General features: G+C 33.0%; 1 protein-coding gene across 1 annotated transcript in view; it reads right to left on the bottom strand.

The window, feature by feature from the left end:
* LOC143229775 (potassium voltage-gated channel protein eag-like) overlaps positions 1-5190 on the bottom strand; it is a 118420-nt gene extending 113230 nt beyond the window's left edge. The window contains exon 1 of the mRNA XM_076462531.1: positions 4399-5190. Coding sequence (XP_076318646.1) covers positions 4399-4477 — 79 coding nt within the window. The 5' untranslated portion in view covers positions 4478-5190. The remainder of the gene's footprint in view (positions 1-4398) is intronic.
* Positions 5191-23175: the final 17985 nt, after the last annotated feature.

Below are 23175 nucleotides of genomic sequence, written 5' to 3' on the forward strand. Positions count from 1 at the left end.
ATTGTTTAATTTCTCTGTTTAGGCCTACAATTCTCTTAACATTCCTGAATGAAACAAATTGAAATACAATGCAAATATACCACGTTATCTGTTGGTGAACAAGAAGAGCGTTACAAATAAAGAAGCATTGTTATTTGCTTTTTAACATTTAGTTGTAGCATTTCTAATGCTATTGATATATGATAGTTTCCTTGTGATATTGAAGTTGGTGATAAATATTTCATTAGTTTCTTTTATTAAAAGAGGTCTTTACTAACAAACAGTAAACCTGCAGCTATGTAAAGGATTTACCGTTATACATTTATTTTAATATCCATGTTTGTTTCAGTTTAATATATATTTAGAAATGCATGTAACATACTTTGTTAAATGTGTTTTGCGAAAGTTCCGCGTCTTCTCTAAGTTTGTAGAAGATTCTTGAGAGTAAGAATCAACAGTGTACAATGTATGTATATATTATACTAGTGATTGCCAATACTGTTGCCAACTGAATTTTCGAGTAAATCTCTATCATATAACAATCTACCCAGATGTATTAGATATAGTTCTAGGAAGTTTTAAAATACTCCACGTAGCTAGTTGAAACATTTCATTTCCATCAAGCTCTCAACAGGAACTTATTAGGTTTGCTTCATTCAGTAAAATGAAAAATAGTAATACTTATTATATTGCAACTTGATATACATTTCAATCCTTGACTCAAAGTCGATAATATTGGTACACCCTTTTTTCCTTACTAAAAACGCATACCAATCTGCGAATATTAACAGCGAAGATTTAAACCAGTCAAAGTCTATTAGCAATAATCAGGTAGAACATATGGTAAAGCAATGTTCAGTTACAATAAACGGGCAGGGAATATCGTAAACTGGTTTTTATAAATCGGATTGTGATTTCATGAAGTAAACATCAGTAACATTAATCATTGTGAAATTTTGCGAAGAACGTATTATATTAAACAGGTACTCCGTGAAAGCATCATTTTTAGGTAAAAACTTTTATGGATATTTTAGTTTTTAAGATAATTTTGTTTCTAATCCAAATTTAATTAAAGATAATCAAAAGATCCTCTTCTGTAAATTGTCTTCTTACAATTATCAACTAAGGTTAAAAACATCCATTCACTCAAGAAAATAGTGCCACAAAACTCTTTCTGTACTCAAAAACATTGATTTGGTTTGACTTTCACGCAAAGCTACAACAGGATTTTCTGCGCTAGCTGTCCCTAATTTAGCAGCAGAAGATCAGAAGAAAGGCAGCTTGTCATCAACACCCACCGCCAACTCTTGGGCTACTCTTTTACTAATATTCAGTGAGATTAACCGTTACTCGAAAAGAATTTGGGTTACGGTTATACGAAGGGCCTAGCATGGCACGGTGGTTAGGGCGTTTGACTCGTTATCTGCACATCATGAGTTCGAATCCAGTTGCCGAACATGTTCGCCCTGTCAATCGTGAAGGCTTTATAACGTAAAGGTCACTCCCACTGTTCGTTGACAAAGACTAGCACAAGAATTAGCGGTGAGTAATGTTGAGTAGCCTAGAGGGAATTCCCTCTAGTCTATCACTGCTAGAGTATGGACAGCTAGCGTAAATACCCTTCGTGTAGCTTTCAGCGAAGTAGAAAACAAACCAAACTTAATCATACGAACTATTTTCATACGTGTACTTTTTATAAGAAATTAATTTTGACTAGGAACGAATTTGTGTTCTTATCTTGTAACATTTTTACCTGATATTTCACTTTCTACTTCAGATTACGTGCATGACTCTAACTAAACTTGTGTTCATACGTGCATGATTTTAACTAAACTTGTAAGTTGTTTTACTTATCCATAACATTTTAAAGAAATCTCACAACGATCAATATTAAAACTCTCTCCAAATTTTCTGTTTGTTTAGGAATCGCATAGTCTTTCTTTTTAGCCATCCGAGTGAAAGTGAGAAGCCATTAATGCTGTGTGGGTGAACATATGTAGGTGGATTTATTTTGTTTATCTTAAAAAGCATAGATATCATCTTTATTAAGAAAACAACAGACGATTACCTCAAACAATCCATAGGCGGAGACATCACAAAACGACACGCAGGGAAATTATATGGAACACACAAATATAAAATAACTTTTAACTCAAAACAAGTATTGTGTTACAGAAAAAAATGTACGCTGGTTCATTCTAAGGGTAAATTGAAAATTCATGTCCCTTCCGAAACTGATTAGCTTGGCTCGTTATTTTAGATAGCTAAGTAAGCAGACGAGAATTTGTATTGGCATCCAATATCTATCATTCCGGATAATAACGTAGGCACCTTTAGCGTATGAATTAGAATTAGGATGAACTTTTCTCTAGCTAATTGCCTTCAGCGAGTAGTTTTATGTGAGCGAAATTGATTTCACTCGTTATTTATCTCACTTGCCGTTAGGTGTTCGTGGAATGAAATTTACGTCCGTTTAATGAACAAAGTATGCAAATGTAGATAGGGAAAAAATACATTCGTTTGATAATTTATTGCAATTAGAAACGTTTGCATGAAATGAAAGTTACGTCTTCCTAACAATTAACTCGATTAAGTAGATATATGTATATACAAATAAAAGGCACGTATTCGTGATTATTGGCTCAGTTAAGTAGGTCATAAAATTTATGTCTTCCTAACTATTAACTTAATTAAGTAGATATGTATTCACGAAATGGACTCTACTTATTCCAAGTTATTGATCCAATTAACTGCATTTGTGTATCAGAAATGAAAGTTGTATCTCCCTAAATACTGACCAGTTTACTAGGTATGAAATAAACTAATGACAAAATTTATTAGGTACGTGTAAAAAAATAAATATACATGTTTCCGCTATTGACTTAATTACTTAGGTATGTGTGAAAAAGATCAGTTTTATATCTTGTTAAATATTATCTCAGTTAACTACGAAAATATATGACTTGTAATCAAATTATATCATCATAGATGTTATCACGTGAGTACCCTTGTTGGGCTTCCACTTTTACCATGAAACCAATGTCTGCTCGAGTCTGTCTATGTAAGTAGCACGTATTTCTAGACTGAAGCTTCACATTAATAGCTATATATAAAATCTCTGTTATATCGTAGTTTGGACAAACCTGTGAAAGCTCTACACTTGTAATACTAGACCATTTTATAGTGTTCCAAAGCAGATTTACAAAGATACATTTGCATTTATCACATGTTTCGCAATTCGAACTTATGAGCTCTTTTTACCGTATATGTATGGACACATAACACATAGATATTTAGAAAGGTTTTCCTTCATACACTGCTTACTTGCTAAAGAGAGACATCTCCAGGAGTAACGTTTTTCTTTTATGTTTTTTTATCGCAACCCGAGCAGCTTTAAAGAGACAAAAAGACGTTCAGTAAGCAATCAATAGTTCCTTTTTATTGCCTCTGTAGTCCACTTTTAACAAGATGAACTGTTTACAACCCACATGTGATCGTAGGTTTTCTTCACTTACACATATAATGGAATTGCCATCCGTGATTTATTGTTAGAATATAATGATTGAGTGGCCATCTTATTTCAGGCATATGCCTCTGAAGTAAACATCTTGCTAACTAAACATTAAGACAGAGAATTTCTTTCTGTAGAGGGCTCTGATGTCGTTCCAAGGAACCATTATAAAGAAAATGACGTGAAAGTCTGATCATGGCATGTGATCATGCGATCTGTTTACACAATTATGTCTATTTGTTGTTTAGCTCTTGAGGGGACAAGAAGACAAAAACCTGAAGGTGTTGCTAACGTCACAAATACACGCCTGAATAATTCATCCACTGATTCACACGCGACTTGTTACACTTCTGCTTCATCCCTTTAATATATAGACATGTTAGAATGGGATGTGGAACATACAGACTATTAGTATAAATATGATACAAGTCCACACAACTGATAAATAGTGTTTCGATCTGATGCTGTAGCAGTGGTTTACTTTCGATATATACTTATACATCACATCACGTTCTTTACTTTATAAAAAATAATCATTGAATAACGTGACAGGACTCAAAAACCGACGTGAAACTACTGATTAAGTTACAGTTAGGTGTGTTAGACTGTTATAAAAAAGTCGTTTTAATTATTAAATATAATTCACAAAAATCTGCTGTTGTACTGACGTTATCTGTAAGCCCCCTCAGCACACTAAGATAATGATTTTTAATTTTCTTATAATTGTTTATGATCCATCACTAAGAAACATTTTACTGGTAATTTGACTTTGCAACATGTGCTATCTTAAGTACATAGAAGTAAACAATACGCACAAGCATTGGTTGCAATAGAAAACTCACAGATTACTTAAGGGACATAATAATGTGAAACTATATGAAATATTGAATTTCTTTAAAAGTACTTACGCAATGAGTTGTAACGTCTGATAATGTTATCCAGGAAAGTATTCTGTGGAGCAACTAGGCCTCTCCTACCCCCAGGCATGGTTCATTTGATAGAGGAAGAGTTAATCTATTTGGAAGGGACTCATCTAGAAAAAACTCTAGGAGGTAGATATACTGCGCCACCTAGGATGTTACAGTTGCAGATGATAGAATTGCACAAATCTTCCTGCATCTTTCCAAGTATTCTTCTGAGATCTTGTAATTAACTCTAACATCTGCATGTGATGAAGTAATGAACTTTGGTTACTGTATGTTAGTACCACGTCATTTAAAATATAGGTAACGTATAGGTCGGTCTTAATCTACTGGTGATCTGTTCCACAGTAATAAAAAACTAATATGCCTGAGCTGCTGGTTTGCTAAGGCAATATCCACAGAAGAGCACGATTCTAAAAATGTTATTCATGTCTTCAAATAAACTATTGTGTTTCCTGCTCGGGTCCGAATGGATATATTGATTCTCGGAAGCTTCCACGAGGCTGCGGGCGAACATGCGGGAAGAAAACCAGCGGGAGACAGTGCACACTTTGTTGAGCTCCAACTTGGTCAGCGCGTGAATAATGCCGTACATCGCCTAGACTACGCATGTCAGCAGTGATGGTTGGTGCTCTAAAATTAATGCGCATGTCACGTATTATGGTAACTGTAGTTTGTGCTCGCATAGTTCGTCGCCTTTAGTCTCAAACGAATGAATACACATTTCAGTATAAATGTCACATAGGTAGTTTTAACACAGTTAATTCAATTGAAACTTAGATTTATTTTCATTACTGTGAATAATAATAAGTTTCAAAATGTCGTAAGTGAAAACTTGTGCGTTATTTGACAGCCTTTAAAATAGATCTATACGTATGGAAATATAATTGTATCTTTGTAAACCTCTTTCGAATCTGATGATGGCGTGTGGATGAAATATATTGTATTCAATTGAACGAAAATACGATAATAAGTTCAGCAATAAAAATATATATTTCAAATGTGTAATAATATTAGAATTCATTACAGTTTTTGGGTTGTTTTTTTACAGCAAGCGTCAAATCACAACTATGATGAACTCATGTTCTAATAGCCATTAGAAATGATGACAAAAAGCGGATTTTAATCTGTTGGAAGCTCACTTCTCTCGCTTGGTCTATCAGTTTTGTTCGTTTGGTTTGAAGTTCACACAAAGCTATACGAATAGTATTTGTGCTAGTTGTCCCTAATTTAGCAGTGTTAGGCAGCTAGTCATCAACACTCACCGCCAACTCTTTGGTTACTCTTTTACCATCGAATAATGGGATTGATCATAACATTGTAATGTCCCCACGACAGAAAGGGCAATCATGTTTAGTGTGACTGGGATTCGATCCCACGATTCTCATATTTCGAATCGAGTGCCCTCATCACTTGGCCATGCCAGACCCCGGTCTCTTAGAGTTAATAATAAACAAAAAACAGTTTCTGTCCACTGCAAGTTCATTTCACTCAAGTTCAATCTCTTAGTGGTTATGTCAAAGAAAAAACGGTTTTCGTCTATTTGTAACTCATTTCACTCGAGTTGAGTCTTTTATAAGTTATGATCAAGTGCAATAGTTTCAGGAAATTTATTGTATCCAAGTTTACTGGCCACTTGCTAAGTAAGAGTTATTTACGAAACATCCTACTTTGTTTCAGTGCTGTTGATATTGTGACTAAACTGTCAGTTACCGGACCTAGTTGAGTAAGAAAACAAAATATGCTCCCGATATTATGTTAAAACAGGGTTAAAATTACAGTAATCCTAAGGTCACTCAAAACTGCATTCCTGTAAGTTATTAATATTTAGAACGTAATTGTATCCCTTATTAACCAGTTTTAGAATTCGAAGTTTTACTCAGTAGTTGTTCAGGTATTAATTTGTAGTTGCTGTGCTTATCCTCAGGATGACCTGTTAGATAACAATACAACTTAGGCCTAATTAATTAATCGATCTTGTACATATTCTAATACGCTGTTGTACTAAGTTTTTTTTAGTTAGCGACAGTCACAACTATGAAACTGACTGCCATAAATAAAACTTTTGCTTTTACTATTTATTATTAATAATCTAATGATCTATTGCACTAAGTTTTGAAATTAGTTATATTCACAACTATGATATTGAGAATGCCTGTCATAAATAAAACTACTTTTTTTTATTATTAACTATTATTTTTATTCTAATACGCTATTGCACTAATTTTTCTAGTTAACTACAGACACAACTATGGGACTGACTGTCATAAATAAAACTACTTTTTGTTATTATTAATTATTATTTTTAATCTAATACGCTATTGCACTAATTTTTCTAGTTAACTGCAGACACAACTATGGGACTGACTGTCATAAATAAAACTACTTTTTGTTATTATTAATTATTATTTTTAATCTAATACGCTATTGCACTAATTTTTCTAGTTAACTACAGACACAACTATGGGACTGACTGTTATAAATAAAACTACTTTTTGTTATTATTAATTATTATTTTTAATCTAATACGCTATTGCACTAATTTTTCTAGTTAACTACAGACACAACTATGGACTGACTGTCATAAATAAAACTACTTTTCACTATTATTTCAAGTGTTTTTAGAATATTTACTTTGATACTAAATTTTGTATCTAAAGGCGAATTTTTTCACAAGTTCTACATGATTGAAAACGCACTGTCACAGTTACCAACTCGCTAAAAAGGTCGACCTCAGATCTGTTATCAGATTGTTCACTCAGTACAGTGAGCTTACTTTTAGAAAAAGAGGGTTGATATTAATGTTACTGCAATTAAAATAAGTTATATTGTACTTGGATTTTATATTTATGGTAAAGCTACTAAATCTATCTGCCACCCTTTCTATTTTTGAGCCGCTGACCATGGGAAGCCTTACCATATGCCATCCTCGTTAAGTGATTAATATGACTCTTATAACGCATCCACATCTTAAATTACGGAGGAATATTTTATGCAGTTGTGCAGATTCGAACCTGGCTCGCTACCTCCGAGATTCATAGCCCAACCTGCGCCATTAAATCGTATGATATGCTTTGTGTTATATATTTGTTTTTTCAATTTATATTTATACATTATTCAATTTATACATTTCAAACATAACCTGTGGTCACTTTATATTTAGAATCGTAACAAATAACGACACACTTGAAAAATAAAAACATCACGTCATATAAACAAATTAAATATATTATACGTTTGAAAATTGTAAAATATAAACATGATATTTGGAGTTTATAACGTTGCAGAATGAGTACTGTACTTTAACCACTACATGAAAAGTTTCCCAAGTGCTTTGAATCATTCTATGTTATAATATTAATGTTTACAGCGTCGGCAATAAAACTTGCACTTTTAAATGTCACTGTTGTTTCCTTATTGAGGTTCTATATATGTCAGGTTAATCACTACAAATTGTAACTGTGTTCGGCCTACCGCGGGACAAAATTCTGCAACGTACATTTAACAATTACTAGTTGATTGTTTCAGTTATGTTAGAGTACGTGTGTGATTATTACTGATAAATTTCACATCTTGGTAAAATGCTCATTCCAAAATTTTTACTTTATAACGTGGACACCCAAAATCTTCAACAAGATTGATTGGATTCAAAATTTAGTGTCATCTCTAGTTTTAAAACTATCTTCTAACGCAACAATCGGGTTTTATGCTATGAAAATTCATTTATTATTTCTATTAGAAATTTGTGGATGACGAAATATTTTAAACGTTTGAGTTTTGAAACTAACAAAAGAGAAATTGTTATTAAGAACAACTTTTAGTATGAACAGTTTCGTTTTGTAGCCTTTTTTCCATGAACCACATTATATACAAATAATTTAAAAATATAAGTGTCCAGTAATCTTTAAGACTTTTAATCTAATATGAGAAAGAGGTTTAAGTTTTTATTATCTATGGGATATCAAGTGAACTGACTATATTTATTTACCATCCAAAGTTATTTTAATGTAAACTACATTGGATTACATATATGAATATGAACTCAAGGTCATATTATACACGTCCTGATTTTTGAATTATACTTTGTTTTAACAACAATTTTGAATTAAAATATAGCTTTAACAGTCATAGAGCATCATAAATATAGAATTATCAATCATACAACTTCATAAATATAATATTTTTAGTCATAGAATTGTATTTTTCTTCTACTCTTCGGTCTCCGGGTGGGGCAGCGGTAAGTCATCGATTTTAACAATACTAAAATCAAGGACTCGATTTCCGTCGGTGAACACATGCTCCGATGTGATTTTACTATAAGAAAATAATCCGATGGTCGTGGGTTCGAATCCCCGTCACACCAAACATGCTCGCCCTTTCAGCCGTGGGGTCGTTATAATGTGGCGGTCAAAGAGTAGCCCAAGAGTTGGCGGTGGATAGTGATGACTAACTTCTTTCTCTCTAGTCTTAAACTGCTAAATTAGGGACAGCTAGCGTAAATAGCCCTCGAGTAACTTTGCGCGAAATTAAAAAAACAAACCAAACTATAAGAAAATGCACACACATAGAGTATTTTTCAAATTTTCACAATTTTTTTTTGCTTTTGGAGTACTTTTAATATATTTTATTATTGATATATTCCTAGTTTCGAAACCCTAGCCATTTATAAACATGTTTTAAAGTAGAACAACTCATTGTAGAAATTAGCAAGCTCAAATCTAAATGTGAATTGCAAAGCTAAACTGCATGTAGACAAATTCTTAAAAACAACAAATTCGTACTGCATTTGTTGTAGAAAACTAATTTTTTCTCTCCCAACAAATCTAATTTATATCAGTGACAAGTGATATACTTTATTTACAAAGTGGATTTTTGTCAGATCATCTCCAAGAAACAAAAACGTATTGTACGGCGGATTACTTAAAGTTGCGCTCTGAAAAATAGTTTTTCTTGAATTATTACAGCTCGAACCCTGTTTTAATAAATTAATTAGCAGGGAGTGTTTTAGATAATAAAACCTAAATCAATATCAACCACGGGACCAACATAATATATTATCAGAAATATTTAATATCAAGTGAAAGGTGTCATATAAATTTCAAACATAAAAAAATATTTAATTTAACTTGAAGAGAAACCAAATACTGAAAGTTATAAAGTGACAGCAATATCATAGTATCAGCGAAAGATGAAAACTGAGTTAATTTCGATAAACGCTGAAAGTCAACTAACTACACAGACATGTCCATAAACTAACAACAAATGGACAATCTTCTGGAAACAGGTATGAAAGAACAAGCAAACATTCAGATGAATTATAGTCTTATATCAGTGATTTCAGGCTTGCCAAAACAGCACAATTATAGCATATCTCATCGCCTCCATCAAAATATACATTTCTAGGTCTGGCATGACAATCTGCGGACCATGATTTTGAATCCATTCACCGAACATACTTGCACTTCGCTTCTTCTGTGTGGGTATTTGAGTATGTTAAGTTTTAAATACCCAGGAGGGTCAGGTGCACGAGACCTCTTCTTCCTATACTTGCACTTTCAGCTGTATATTTGTTTGTTTTGAATTTCGCGCAAAACTACACGAGGACTATCTGCGCTAGCCGTCCCCAATTTAGCACTGTAAGACTAGAGGGAAGACATCTAGTAGTCACCTCCCACCGCCAAATCTTGGGCTACTCTTTTGCCCATGAATAATGCGATTGACCGTAACATTATAACACCACCACACCTGAAACAACAGGCATGTTTGGTATGTCAATGATTCGAACCTACAACGGCTAAAGCGGATAGTCCTCGAGTAACTTTACACAAAATTCTAAAAACAAAGGAACAAATAAAAAACATATGTTTTAACAACAAAGACGGGTTTCCTTAAATTGTGTATATAATTTGCTACAAAAATTCGTTTACTCCTAAGAACCATAAATGATATTCTGAACAGTTAATTTCAAAAGACCTTTCTCACGAACAAAACAAGATGTTTTTAGCTCTGACTCTATGGTCTTCCACCCTAATAAGGCTAAACAGCTAGATAAGAAACACCAAGTCTCAGACATAGATAGCTATCTTTAACACTCCTACGAAAAGACGTTTCTAGTCCTGATTTCTCCAAGCCCGTTCTCCTGGCTGTGGTTTCGCTAGATAGTAGATAGGGACAGTGGGAATCTCGTTAATCCATTCATTAATGGATTTAAATGGCAATTTCATTTAAATACAAAATTATTAGCCTAATATTAATAACCTTTCAAGTTACTCTGGGGCCTATTAGGCCCCACTTTTCGTAGGAGTGTTAATTTAGGACTTTGGACCAGAAGAAGGGCAACCAATCAGTAGTATTCGCCACATACAAGACTAACTGTTACCGAGTTTCTTCCTGATATGCTTACATTTTAACTGATACAAAGGTTCAACAATTGCACCAAAGTTTGGAATGAACTGATTGCACCAGGCACACTTATTCAAGAATGTGATTAAGTCTTTGTAGTTGCTGGGAATTGGGAAGTCTGTAACAGCTTTCACTTTGTCAAAATTTGTGTGTATTACCTCAGAAGAGAGTTTAACCCATAAAAGATACTTTTAACTAGCAAAATGTGCTTTAGAAACTTTCGCAGTAAAATTAGCTCTACGTAGTGTATAGAAAACGAATACATAGTATTTCAAGTACGGTTTAACACATCATAATATCGTCAACATAAGCCTTGGAATATGCAGCTTCTCCTGCTAAAGTCTTATCCATAAGTATTTGGAAGGAGCATTTTTAAAACAAAAAGGCACCATTTTAAATTGATAACGTCCGTTATCCATTATGAAAGCAAATGTACGACGATCCTCTACCTTAACAGGTCCTTCACAATATCCACTGAATAAATCTAATGTATTAATACAGGTTGTTCCTGAAAAAAAAAAAAACATTGAAAATATCATTTATATTAATCAATGGACAACAGTCGTATTTTGAGACTTGATTTAACTTCCTGTAGTCAGTACAGAATCTAAACGTATTAGTCTTCTAGACAATAACGACTGAAGAAACCCAAGAAGAAATAAAGAGTTTAGCTAAGCCATCACGAAACATTTCATTCACTTGATCATGTAGCTCTTGTAGTTTAGTGAAAGATTAATGGTAAGTTGTAAATAAAGTCTCTAAATGTACGATTCTGTTAAATAAAGAAATAAATACAAGTAACTTTTCATACAGATTTAAAAATATTTCAACTATCAAACTTGCAACATTAAATGTCTAAGAGTCATTATTGGTAATAAGTTAGATTGTAAATAAAGATGGTTAGAACAAAATTGTGAAAAGCTGCTAATTTTAGGTGAAACCTGAGGTTCTCTATTAAATCTAATATTTTACAGATGGTTCATTATGAGCCTGTATATTATCTTATTAGTTACGCTATTATGATTTGATAACAATTGATGTTACAAATCAACATTCAGTCAATAATGTTTGAAATAAAACTACAAATTATATGAAGTTTTATCAATGGTGGACACATTTCACTTCAAATTTCAAAATTAGAATTAGTGATCTTTATAAATAAAAGAATAGAATGTATCTCAATATGGTTGATATGGGTATCAACACTTACTAATAAAGCAGAAAACAACGTTTCGACCTTCCAGGTCATCTTCAAGTTAACAAATATCACAGCCATGCTGTGATATATTTTTACTTCAAGTGGGTTTCTCGTCATCACGAAACAATAGAATGTTACCTCTAACATTCCACAATTATTTTATCAAAATAAGTTATTTTCATAGCCATGTTTTTTAGGCCAGCTGCTTCCTGTGAGTTTCGTCTATTCCAAAATTTTTATTATTTTATTAAATATTTATTATATCATGTCTGTTGAATTTAGAGAAATTAAATTATGGTCTGAGATACCAAGAACTTTAAAAGTGCTTAGTTTTGTGTGCTTTTTAAAGTTTTCAAAGTCTTTTAATACATTGCTTCTTAAAACGTAATACATAACTTAAGGTGGCAAAATTTCCTGATATGTAGCCGATTTCAGCAGAACATTAAATGCGGAATTTGAAAACTGAAATACAACATTTTATACTAAAATAAAACAGCGAAAAATGTTTTAAAGGGTGTTAAAAAATGCTTTGTGGCATAAATATTTCGAATCTTATTATTGTACGCAAATTGCAATTCCGGCTACATTTTCTAGAAAACTGCATCCTGTTAAGGCGCTCGACATGTAATCTGAGGGTCGCGGGTTCAAAACCCCGTGACATTAAACATGTTCGTCCTTTCAGCCGTGGGGTTGTTATAAAGTGGAGGTCAATCCCATTATTCGTTGTTAAAAGAGTAACCCAAAAGTTAGCGGTGGGTGGTGATGACTAGATGCCTTCCCTTTAGTCTTGCACTGCTAAATTAGAGACGAGTAGCGCAGGTAACCCTCGTATAGCTTTGCGCAAAATTAAAAAACAAACAAACAAAAATACTTTTTCCTTTTTTCTTTCTTGAAAATTAGTAACAATAAATGTAAATGAATGTCAATAAATGCAAATAAATGACAGTTATTTTGCGATTTCATTGTTTTCTGGTATGAATATTTATGTTAACCTTCCAACAAGTACATAATCCATAACGAAACACCTTCCAACTAGTACAAAATTCATAATAAAACACCTTCCAACAAGAATAAAATTTACAATAAAACATCTTCCAACGAGTAGGCCCGGCATGGCCAGGTGGGTTAAGACGTTCGACTCGTAACCTGAAAGTCGCGGGTTAGAATCCCCGTCGCACCAAATATGCTCGCCCTTTCAGCCGTGGGGACGTAATAATGTGATGGTCAATCCCACTATTCGTTGGTAAAAGAGTATCCCAAGAGTTGGAGGTGGGTGGTGATGACTAGCTGCCTTCCCTCTAGTCTTACACTGCTAAATTAGGGACGGCTAGCGCAGATAGCCCTTGAGTAGCTTTGCGCGAAATTCAAAACTAATCAACCCAACAAGTACAGAATTCATAATGAAACACCTTCTAACGAATACAAAATTCATAATGAATCACTTTCTAACGAATACAGAATTCATAATGAAACACCTTCTAACGAATACAGAATTCATAATGAAACACCTTCTAACGAATACAGAATTCATAATGAAACACTTTCTAAGAAATACAGAATTCATAATGAAACACCTTCTAACGAATACAGAATTCATAATGAAACACTTTCTAAGAAATACAGAATTCATAATGAAACACCTTCTAACGAATACAGAATTCATAATTAATCACTTTCTAACGAATACAGAATTCATAATGAAACATCTTCTAACGAATACAGAATTCATAATGAAACACCTTCTAACGAATACAGAATTCATAATGAAACACTTTCTAAGAAATACAGAATTCATAATGAAACACCTTCTAACGAATACAGAATTCATAATGAAACATCTTCTAACGAATACAGAATTCATAATGAAACACCTTCTAACGAATACAGAATTCATAATGAAACACCTTCTAACGAATACAGAATTCATAATGAAACACTTTCTAAGAAATACAGAATTCATAATGAAACACCTTCTAACGAATACAGAATTCATAATGAAACATCTTCTAACGAATACAGAATTCATAATGAAACACCTTCTAACGAATACAGAATTCATAATGAAACACTTTCTAACGAATACAGAATTCATAATGAAACACTACAGAATTCTAATAAATACAGAATTCATAATGAAACACCTTCTAACGAATACAGAATTCATAATGAAACACCTTCTAACGAATACAGAATTCATAATGAAACACCTTCTAACGAATACAGAATTCATAATGAAACACTTTCTAACGAATACAGAATTCATAATGAAACACCTTCTAACGAATACAGAATTCATAATGAAACACTTTCTAACGAATACAGAATTCATAATGAAACACCTTCTAACGAATACAGAATTCATAATGAAACACCTTCTAACGAATACAGAATTCATAATGAAACACCTTCTAACGAATACAGAATTCATAATGAATACAGAATTCATAATGAAACACCTTCTAACGAATACAGAATTCATAATGAAACACCTTCTAACGAATACAGAATTCATAATGAAACACCACCTTCTAACGAATACAGAATTCATAATGAAACACCTTCTAACGAATACAGAATTCATAATGAAACACTTTCTAACGAATACAGAATTCATAATGAAACACCTTCTAACGAATACAGAATTCATAATGAAACACTTTCTAACGAATACAGAATTCATAATGAAACACCTTCTAACGAATACAGAATTCATAATGAAACACTTTCTAACGAATACAGAATTCATAATGAAACACTTCAACGAATACAGAATTCATAATGAAACACCTTCTAACGAATACAGAATTCATAATGAAACACCTTCTAACGAATACAGAATTCATAATGAAACACTTTCTAACGAATACAGAATTCATAATGAAACACCTTCTAACGAATACAGAATTCATAATGAAACACTTTCTAACGAATACAGAATTCATAATGAAACACCTTCTAACGAATACAGAATTCATAATGAAACACCTTCTAACGAATACAGAATTCATAATGAAACACCTTCTAACGAATACAGAATTCATAATGAAACACCTTCTAACGAATACAGAATTCATAATGAAACACCTTCTAACGAATACAGAATTCATAATGAAACACCTTCTAACGAATACAGAATTCATAATGAAACACCTTCTAACGAATACAGAATTCATAATGAAACACCTTCTAACGAATACAGAATTCATAATGAAACACCTTCTAACGAATACAGAATTCATAATGAAACACCTTCTAACGAATACAGAATTCATAATGAAACACCTTCTAACGAATACAGAATTCATAATGAAACACCTTCTAACGAATACAGAATTCATAATGAAACACCTTCTAACGAATACAGAATTCATAATGAAACACCTTCTAACGAATACAGAATTCATAATGAAACACCTTCTAACGAATACAGAATTCATAATGAAACACCTTCTAACGAATACAGAATTCATAATGAAACACCTTCTAACGAATACAGAATTCATAATGAAACACCTTCTAACGAATACAGAATTCATAATGAAACACCTTCTAACGAATACAGAATTCATAATGAAACACCTTCTAACGAATACAGAATTCATAATGAAACACCTTCTAACGAATACAGAATTCATAATGAAACACCTTCTAACGAATACAGAATTCATAATGAAACACCTTCTAACAGATACAGAATTCATAATGAAACACCTTCTAACGAATACAGAATTCATAATGAAACACCTTCTAACGAATACAGAATTCATAATGAAACACCTTCTAACGAATACAGAATTCATAATGAAACACCTTCTAACGAATACAGAATTCATAATGAAACACCTTCTAACGAATACAGAATTCATAATGAAACACCTTCTAACGAATACAGAATTCATAATGAAACACCTTCTAACGAATACAGAATTCATAATGAAACACCTTCTAACGAATACAGAATTCATAATGAAACACTTTCTAACGAATACAGAATTCATAATGAAACACCTTCTAACGAATACAGAATTCATAATGAAACACCTTCTAACGAATACAGAATTCATAATGAAACACCTTCTAACGAATACAGAATTCATAATGAAACACCTTCTAACGAATACAGAATTCATAATGAAACACCTTCTAACGAATACAGAATTCATAATGAAACACCTTCTAACGAATACAGAATTCATAATGAAACACCTTCTAACGAATACAGAATTCATAATGAAACACTTTCTAACGAATACAGAATTCATAATGAAACACCTTCTAACGAATACAGAATTCATAATGAAACACTTTCTAACGAATACAGAATTCATAATGAAACACTTTCTAACGAATACAGAATTCATAATGAAACACCTTCTAACGAATACAGAATTCATAATGAAACACCTTCTAACGAATACAGAATTCATAATGAAACACCTTCTAACGAATACAGAATTCATAATGAAACACCTTCTAACGAATACAGAATTCATAATGAAACACCTTCTAACGAATACAGAATTCATAATGAAACACCTTCTAACGAATACAGAATTCATAATGAAACACCTTCTAACGAATACAGAATTCATAATGAAACACCTTCTAACGAATACAGAATTCATAATGAAACACCTTCTAACGAATACAGAATTCATAATGAAACACCTTCTAACGAATACAGAATTCATAATGAAACACCTTCTAACGAATACAGAATTCATAATGAAACACCTTCTAACGAATACAGAATTCATAATGAAACACCTTCTAACGAATACAGAATTCATAATGAAACACCTTCTAACGAATACAGAATTCATAATGAAACACCTTCTAACGAATACAGAATTCATAATGAAACACCTTCTAACGAATACAGAATTCATAATGAAACACCTTCTAACAACATACAGAATTCATAATGAAACACCTTCTACAGAATTCATAATGAAACACACTTCTAACGAATACAGAATTCATAATGAAACACCTTCTAACGAATACAGAATTCATAATGAAACACCTTCTAACGAATACAGAATTCATAATGAAACACCTTCTAACGAATACAGAATTCATAATGAAACACCTTCTAACGAATACAGAATTCATAATGAAACACCTTCTAACGAATACAGAATTCATAATGAAACACCTTCTAACGAATACAGAATTCATAATGAAACACCTTCTAACGAATACAGAATTCATAATGAAACACCTTCTAACGAATACAGAATTCATAATGAAACACCTTCTAACGAATACAGAATTCATAATGAAACACCTTCTAACGAATACAGAATTCATAATGAAACACCTTCTAACGAATACAGAATTCATAATGAAACACCTTCTAACGAATACAGAATTCATAATGAAACACCTTCTAACGAATACAGAATTCATAATGAAACACCTTCTAACGAATACAGAATTCATAATGAAACACCTTCTAACGAATACAGAATTCATAATGAAACACCTTCTAACGAATACAGAATTCATAATGAAACACCTTCTAACGAATACAGAATTCATAATGAAACACCTTCTAACGAATACAGAATTCATAATGAAACACCTTCTAACGAATACAGAATTCATAATTCATAATGAAACACTTTCTAACGAATTCATAATGAAACACCTTCATACAGAATTCATAATGACACCTTCTAACGAATACAGAATTCATAATGAAACACCTTCTAACGAATACAGAATTCATAATGAAACACCTTCTAACGAATACAGAATTCATAATGAAACACCTTCTAACGAATACAGAATTCATAATGAAACACTTTCTAACGAATACAGAATTCATAATGAAACACCTTCTAACGAATACAGAATTCATAATGAAACACCTTCTAACGAATACAGAATTCATAATGAAACACCTTCTAACGAATACAGAATTCATAATGAAACACCTTCTAACGAATACAGAATTCATAATGAAACACTTCCTTCAGCTGCTTGCCTTTCCTTTTTCTGTTTGATGATTTGGCTGATCTTATTTTTATTCTCTTCTCCCCAGTGAACTCTTCTATAGGATTTAACTCCTTTATCATCTCATATCTTTCTTATAAGATATTAATATAATATGGTAGAGTTTCAATAGCTTCAAGAATATCCCGGATTTAGCTCCATTGCGCTATGAGATAATCAGTGCATAAATGTTTATGCATTCATAACAGTTACGTTCATTTAGAGTTCAGTTACAGTTAATCATCATAAAGTTGGTTAACTAGATGGCCAATTGGTTGTATCGCCATCTTGCATTTACAATAATTAATGTTAGTTACCACACTTATAACTTCCTTATATAGAAGTTGTGGATAGTAGGATGGTGTTAGAATTGGCTTTCTGGACCGTTGACTACTTCCGTTTTTATTTATTCCCTTTCTTCTTCTGTTAAACTAAAGTCTATCTTCTGTAGCATAGTTATATCTAAGTTGAGTATTTTGATACGTGTAAGGGCAAACTTTAGTCCTAATGCAATTTCTTCAAACTTTAGTCCTAATGCAATTTCTTCAAACTTTAGTCCTAATGCAATTACTTCAAACTTTAGTCTTAATGGAATTTCTTCGGGTCCTGTTAATGGTCCTTTACTTACGTTGGTTACGGTACGTTTAGATATGTTTGTTGTACGGCACAGAACTACACGATAGGATATTTGTGCCGAGCCCACTACAAGTATCGAAACCCGGCTTTTTAGCGCTGAGCCACTGGGAGCATTTAAGTGTTTACAGCGTGAGAGGACTACTTGTTTTGAGAATCGATCGGAGAGACACTGTTGAAGTGGATAATGTACCAAACTTCATCAAGAAAACACAAGATAGAATCGTAGTCATTACCAAGACAAAAATAGTGCATCTCAAGAATTCTCTGAAGACGGTTGTATATTAGCAACTGAAACGTAGGATAAAGTAGTTAGCAATTAGTATCTAGTTATGTAGAAAATGTTGTAATTTATTAACAAATAGACATAGATAACTGTATGGGTTATTAACTATGGAACTATTTACATCCGATCGTCACAATTTTGTACTTATTTATATCTACTGAAAATTATATTTAGTATGAAAACCACTTACAGTTTCTGATGTAACTAAACATAGAAACCACCACCTTAAATATAATTGTGCAGGTTAAGAGAAGAAAAAACAGTGTCTCGTTTGATTGTTAACATCCAGTATACAGCGCTCTAAGATCAGTGTTGTATACTATAAACAGAGATCAAAATCCTTGATGTAATCTTCTTGTTAAGGGCATAAACTGGTATGGTTGGTTCAATACTTTATGTTCACTTAAACAAGTGAACTTTTTGTTAACCAAAAATAAAATCAATAAAGTAATGTGAAGCTAATTTATTCTAAGACGTAAGAAAATTTTAGATGAAACCGGAACTGGGTTTGTCCAAGAGTTCTAACACAGTATCTAATCTCTCTGATCTTTGCTCATTAGACGGTATGGTCAAAAATTGCTTGTTGCTTGTTACAAAGACATACTCTAACAAATGGCCTAACTAACCTTTTAATCTGGCTTTTTCTTTTACTACCTTTCAGCTTTTACCCTGCAGTAGTAGCAATATAGTTCGATCATTTAAGGGCTAGACACAGAAAAAAAAAAGTGTTACCAAACCGTTTTGGGTAACATTTGAACCAGATGTTTGATTCTCTTGACAGATGTTTTATATGCAAATTACTTAATTAACTCTATTTCACATGATGTCTTCAGGGTTTGGTACACATGAGGGAAGGATTCTAGAAATGAGAAGTGAATAGTGTTAAGATAATATTCAATCGTCTTACTGACAACTTAGAGATGTCAGTCAACTAGGTGCGCAATTTCACTTGATGTCGAGTTCAGAAGAATTTGCCCATTTGTTGTGTAATCTATACCACGGTTAACCACACAATAATATTCATTCGTAATAACGTTTTTATTTTACTTTTACTAACTTCAATTATCGCGTCACTTTCTTCATGAGGTCGTTACATAGAATTAAGTAACACGACGAAGCATAATGTTTTAAAACAGAATGCAGTATTTGTGTTTCTTTCTTTATTTGAATTCTAATTGAAACAATCAAAAGAAAGTTTACACATTTTAAGCCTGGTTTCTTCTGTCAATGTTTCTGTTGTCAGGGTCGCTATGAGAAAGAGTTTATGCTTTGAAATGGACAATGATTGTTTTGTAACGACACCTAGAATAGCTGTGAGAAGTGTGATGGTTAAAATTTAACTACGGAAATTAAATATTAGGATAATACACGAGTCTTCTAATCTTTCTTCTGCAACATTATATTTCGTGTTATTTCATTTGTTCGAGTGTTGAAGCGCAAACAAGCTTTACTATGACAAAACTGAATCGAGTAAACTTATCTATATTTCATTCCACTGAAACGTGAGAGTGCTTCTCTTCTTACTCGCCGAGTGATTTCCTTCCATCTGAAAGTTGATCATTTTAGGTTGTAGGACGATGTTTGTTTGTTTGTAGATAAGCACAAAGTTAGATAATGGGCTATTTGTTTCTAGTGTTGTAAGTTCGCAGACATAGCGCTGTTTCACTGAGGGCTACGTCGTTTGCCTCAGAAAATGAAATTATATAATTATTTAGGTGCTTTACGGACAACAGATTTTAATTAACACTTATACTTCCTGTAACGCAGAGGGTCTTCTGGTTCTGGTTAAAGTGATGCTGGTCATAAAATAAAGCTCATTATTATGTAACACAGTGCCTTAACCGAAATGTGGATCTCAATAAATTATACATTGTGTCCATTGTGTCCCGGCTTTTAATACTTTGTTCATTTTATTTTAAAATAGCCACACAAAGACTGCATTTTTAAATAGCCATTTTTAATTTATAACTACTGACCAAAGTTAAGGGAGCCAGCCATCAACACCCTACAATATACCATTAACTGTCACTCTTATAACGCACACATAGCTGACTTCGAAATCCATAGATTTATGTAAGGGTCGGAACTGCAATCACTTTACTGTGATAGTTTTAACTCCACTTTTTGTAATAGATTTAATCGCACTTTATTGTGAATGTTTTAACACTACTTTATTTTGATCGATTTAACCCCACTTCACTGTGATCGTTTTAACACCACTTCATTGTGATGGTGTTTTATTAGCACTTCAACTTCCCTTCAACTTTTTTAACATCATTCTTATTTCTATCAGGAATTGCTTCATTCCAAATTTAAACATGATTTTTATTACTTTTTTTTCAGCCTAGGCATAGCAAAGCGCGTTAAGGCGTGCGATTCGTAATCTGAGAGTCGCGGGTTCGCATCTCCGTCGCGCCAAACATGTTCGCCCTTTCAGCCATGGGGGCGTTACAATGTAACGGTCAATCCCACTATTCGTTGGTAAAAAGAGTAGCTCAAGAGTTGGCGGTGGGTGGTGATGACTAGCTGCCTTCCCTCTAGCCTTACACTGCTAAATTAGGGACGGCTAGCACAGATAGTCCGCGGACGGCTAGCACAGATAGCCCTCGAGTAGCTTTGCGCGAAATTCAAAACCAAACCACCTACTTTATTTTTTACTAATATTCTGCATTAATATCCAAGTGTCACTTTTCTAGGTGATTACTACGTTATCCACAGCCATGGATGATTGACTGAGTTTTATTAGTAACAGTTTACACATTATCTCATGTTCATACAACTGATACTTTAAAAAAAAAAATTCCCGAAGAAAATATTAAACTGAATTCTTATCATTTATTAATGTGTTTATAATAGAAAACTGGTAACATTATGCCAGGAGAGTCTTTCGAAGTTTGACAAATCGTTTCTTGAACATTTTTCACATATTCAGCTCACAAGTATAAAAATTGTTAGCCGTGAGTAAATGGTTTATAAAAAAAAAAAACTTGCTCTGAAACGTTACTTAACTTATTGAGTCAACTCACAAAATAATTGTATTAAAAAAAATCGTATCCAGAAACGATTTTGTTACTAAGTTAGTATGACTGGAAGAGCTGTGAAGTTTAGCAATTACTAAATTGCTTATAAGAACCGAACGAGGACGAATGTAATACATGGCCTGAAATATTATAGTTTAGTGTTTGTTTTAGTGGTCGTTGAACAAGAAAAACGTGATTTTAAACCAGTTACTGTTCAATATTTAGTCATTTACAATCACATCATTTTACGTCTATAATGTTTTCAAAATTTAAATTTGTTGGTTCGTAAATTAAATGTTAGAATTTTAGAATAAAAAAATAAGGTACTACCATTGAGGATAGGTAAGTTAAATAACTTACATCTTGAAGTTTAGCATTTACGTTATATTTAATTTACCCCCAATAGCAGAACCTTATTTTTATTATTTTTATTTTTTAATTAATTTTCTTCTTCTTCTTTACTTTAGAGAGCAGTCACCTAACCACGAGTATCTTCAAGCAATAAAGATTGATATACGTGTTAGACGTTGTGGGTTTGAACACCCACATTTCGCTTTCCTAATTTCTATTACTATTTCTTTATTTTTTCAACTTCTTTTTGTGAGACTGGTGATTGAAAATTAAGGCTGATAGTTTGTTTTGTTTTGTTTGTTTTTGAATTTCGCACAAAGCTACTCGAGGGCCATCTGTGCAAGCCGTCCCTAATTTAGCAGTGTAAGACTAGAGGGAAGGCAGCTAGTCATCACCACCCACCGCCAACTCTTGGGCTACTCTTTTACCAACGAATAGTGGGATTGGCCATCACATTATAATGCCTCCACGGCTGAGAGGGCGAGCATGTTTGGCGCGACGGGAATGCGAACCCGCGATCCTCAGATTACGAGTCTCACGCCTTAACACGCTTGGCCATGCCGGGCCGAGGAGTGTTTTCTTACAGCAAAGCCACATCGGGCTATCTGCTGAGCCCACTGAGGTCGAAGCAAACCCCTGATTTTAGCATTGTAAATCCGTAGACATACCGCTTCACTAGCGGTGGGCAAGACTGATAGACCATGTATCTCCACTGTAATGTGGGTCCTACATCCACAGTCACCTCCAAAACCTATGATACATTTTATATCCCATATTATAGCTTGTACTCTGGAATCCTTTAAATTAGTGCAGCGTTTTTGTTTTTATATATCTTTTTTTCGGCTTTTCTTTGATTATAACAAACTAGTATA

This window comes from Tachypleus tridentatus, chromosome 10 (assembly GCF_004210375.1).
Source record: "Tachypleus tridentatus isolate NWPU-2018 chromosome 10, ASM421037v1, whole genome shotgun sequence".
NCBI classification, from domain to species: Eukaryota; Metazoa; Arthropoda; class Merostomata; order Xiphosura; family Limulidae; genus Tachypleus; species Tachypleus tridentatus.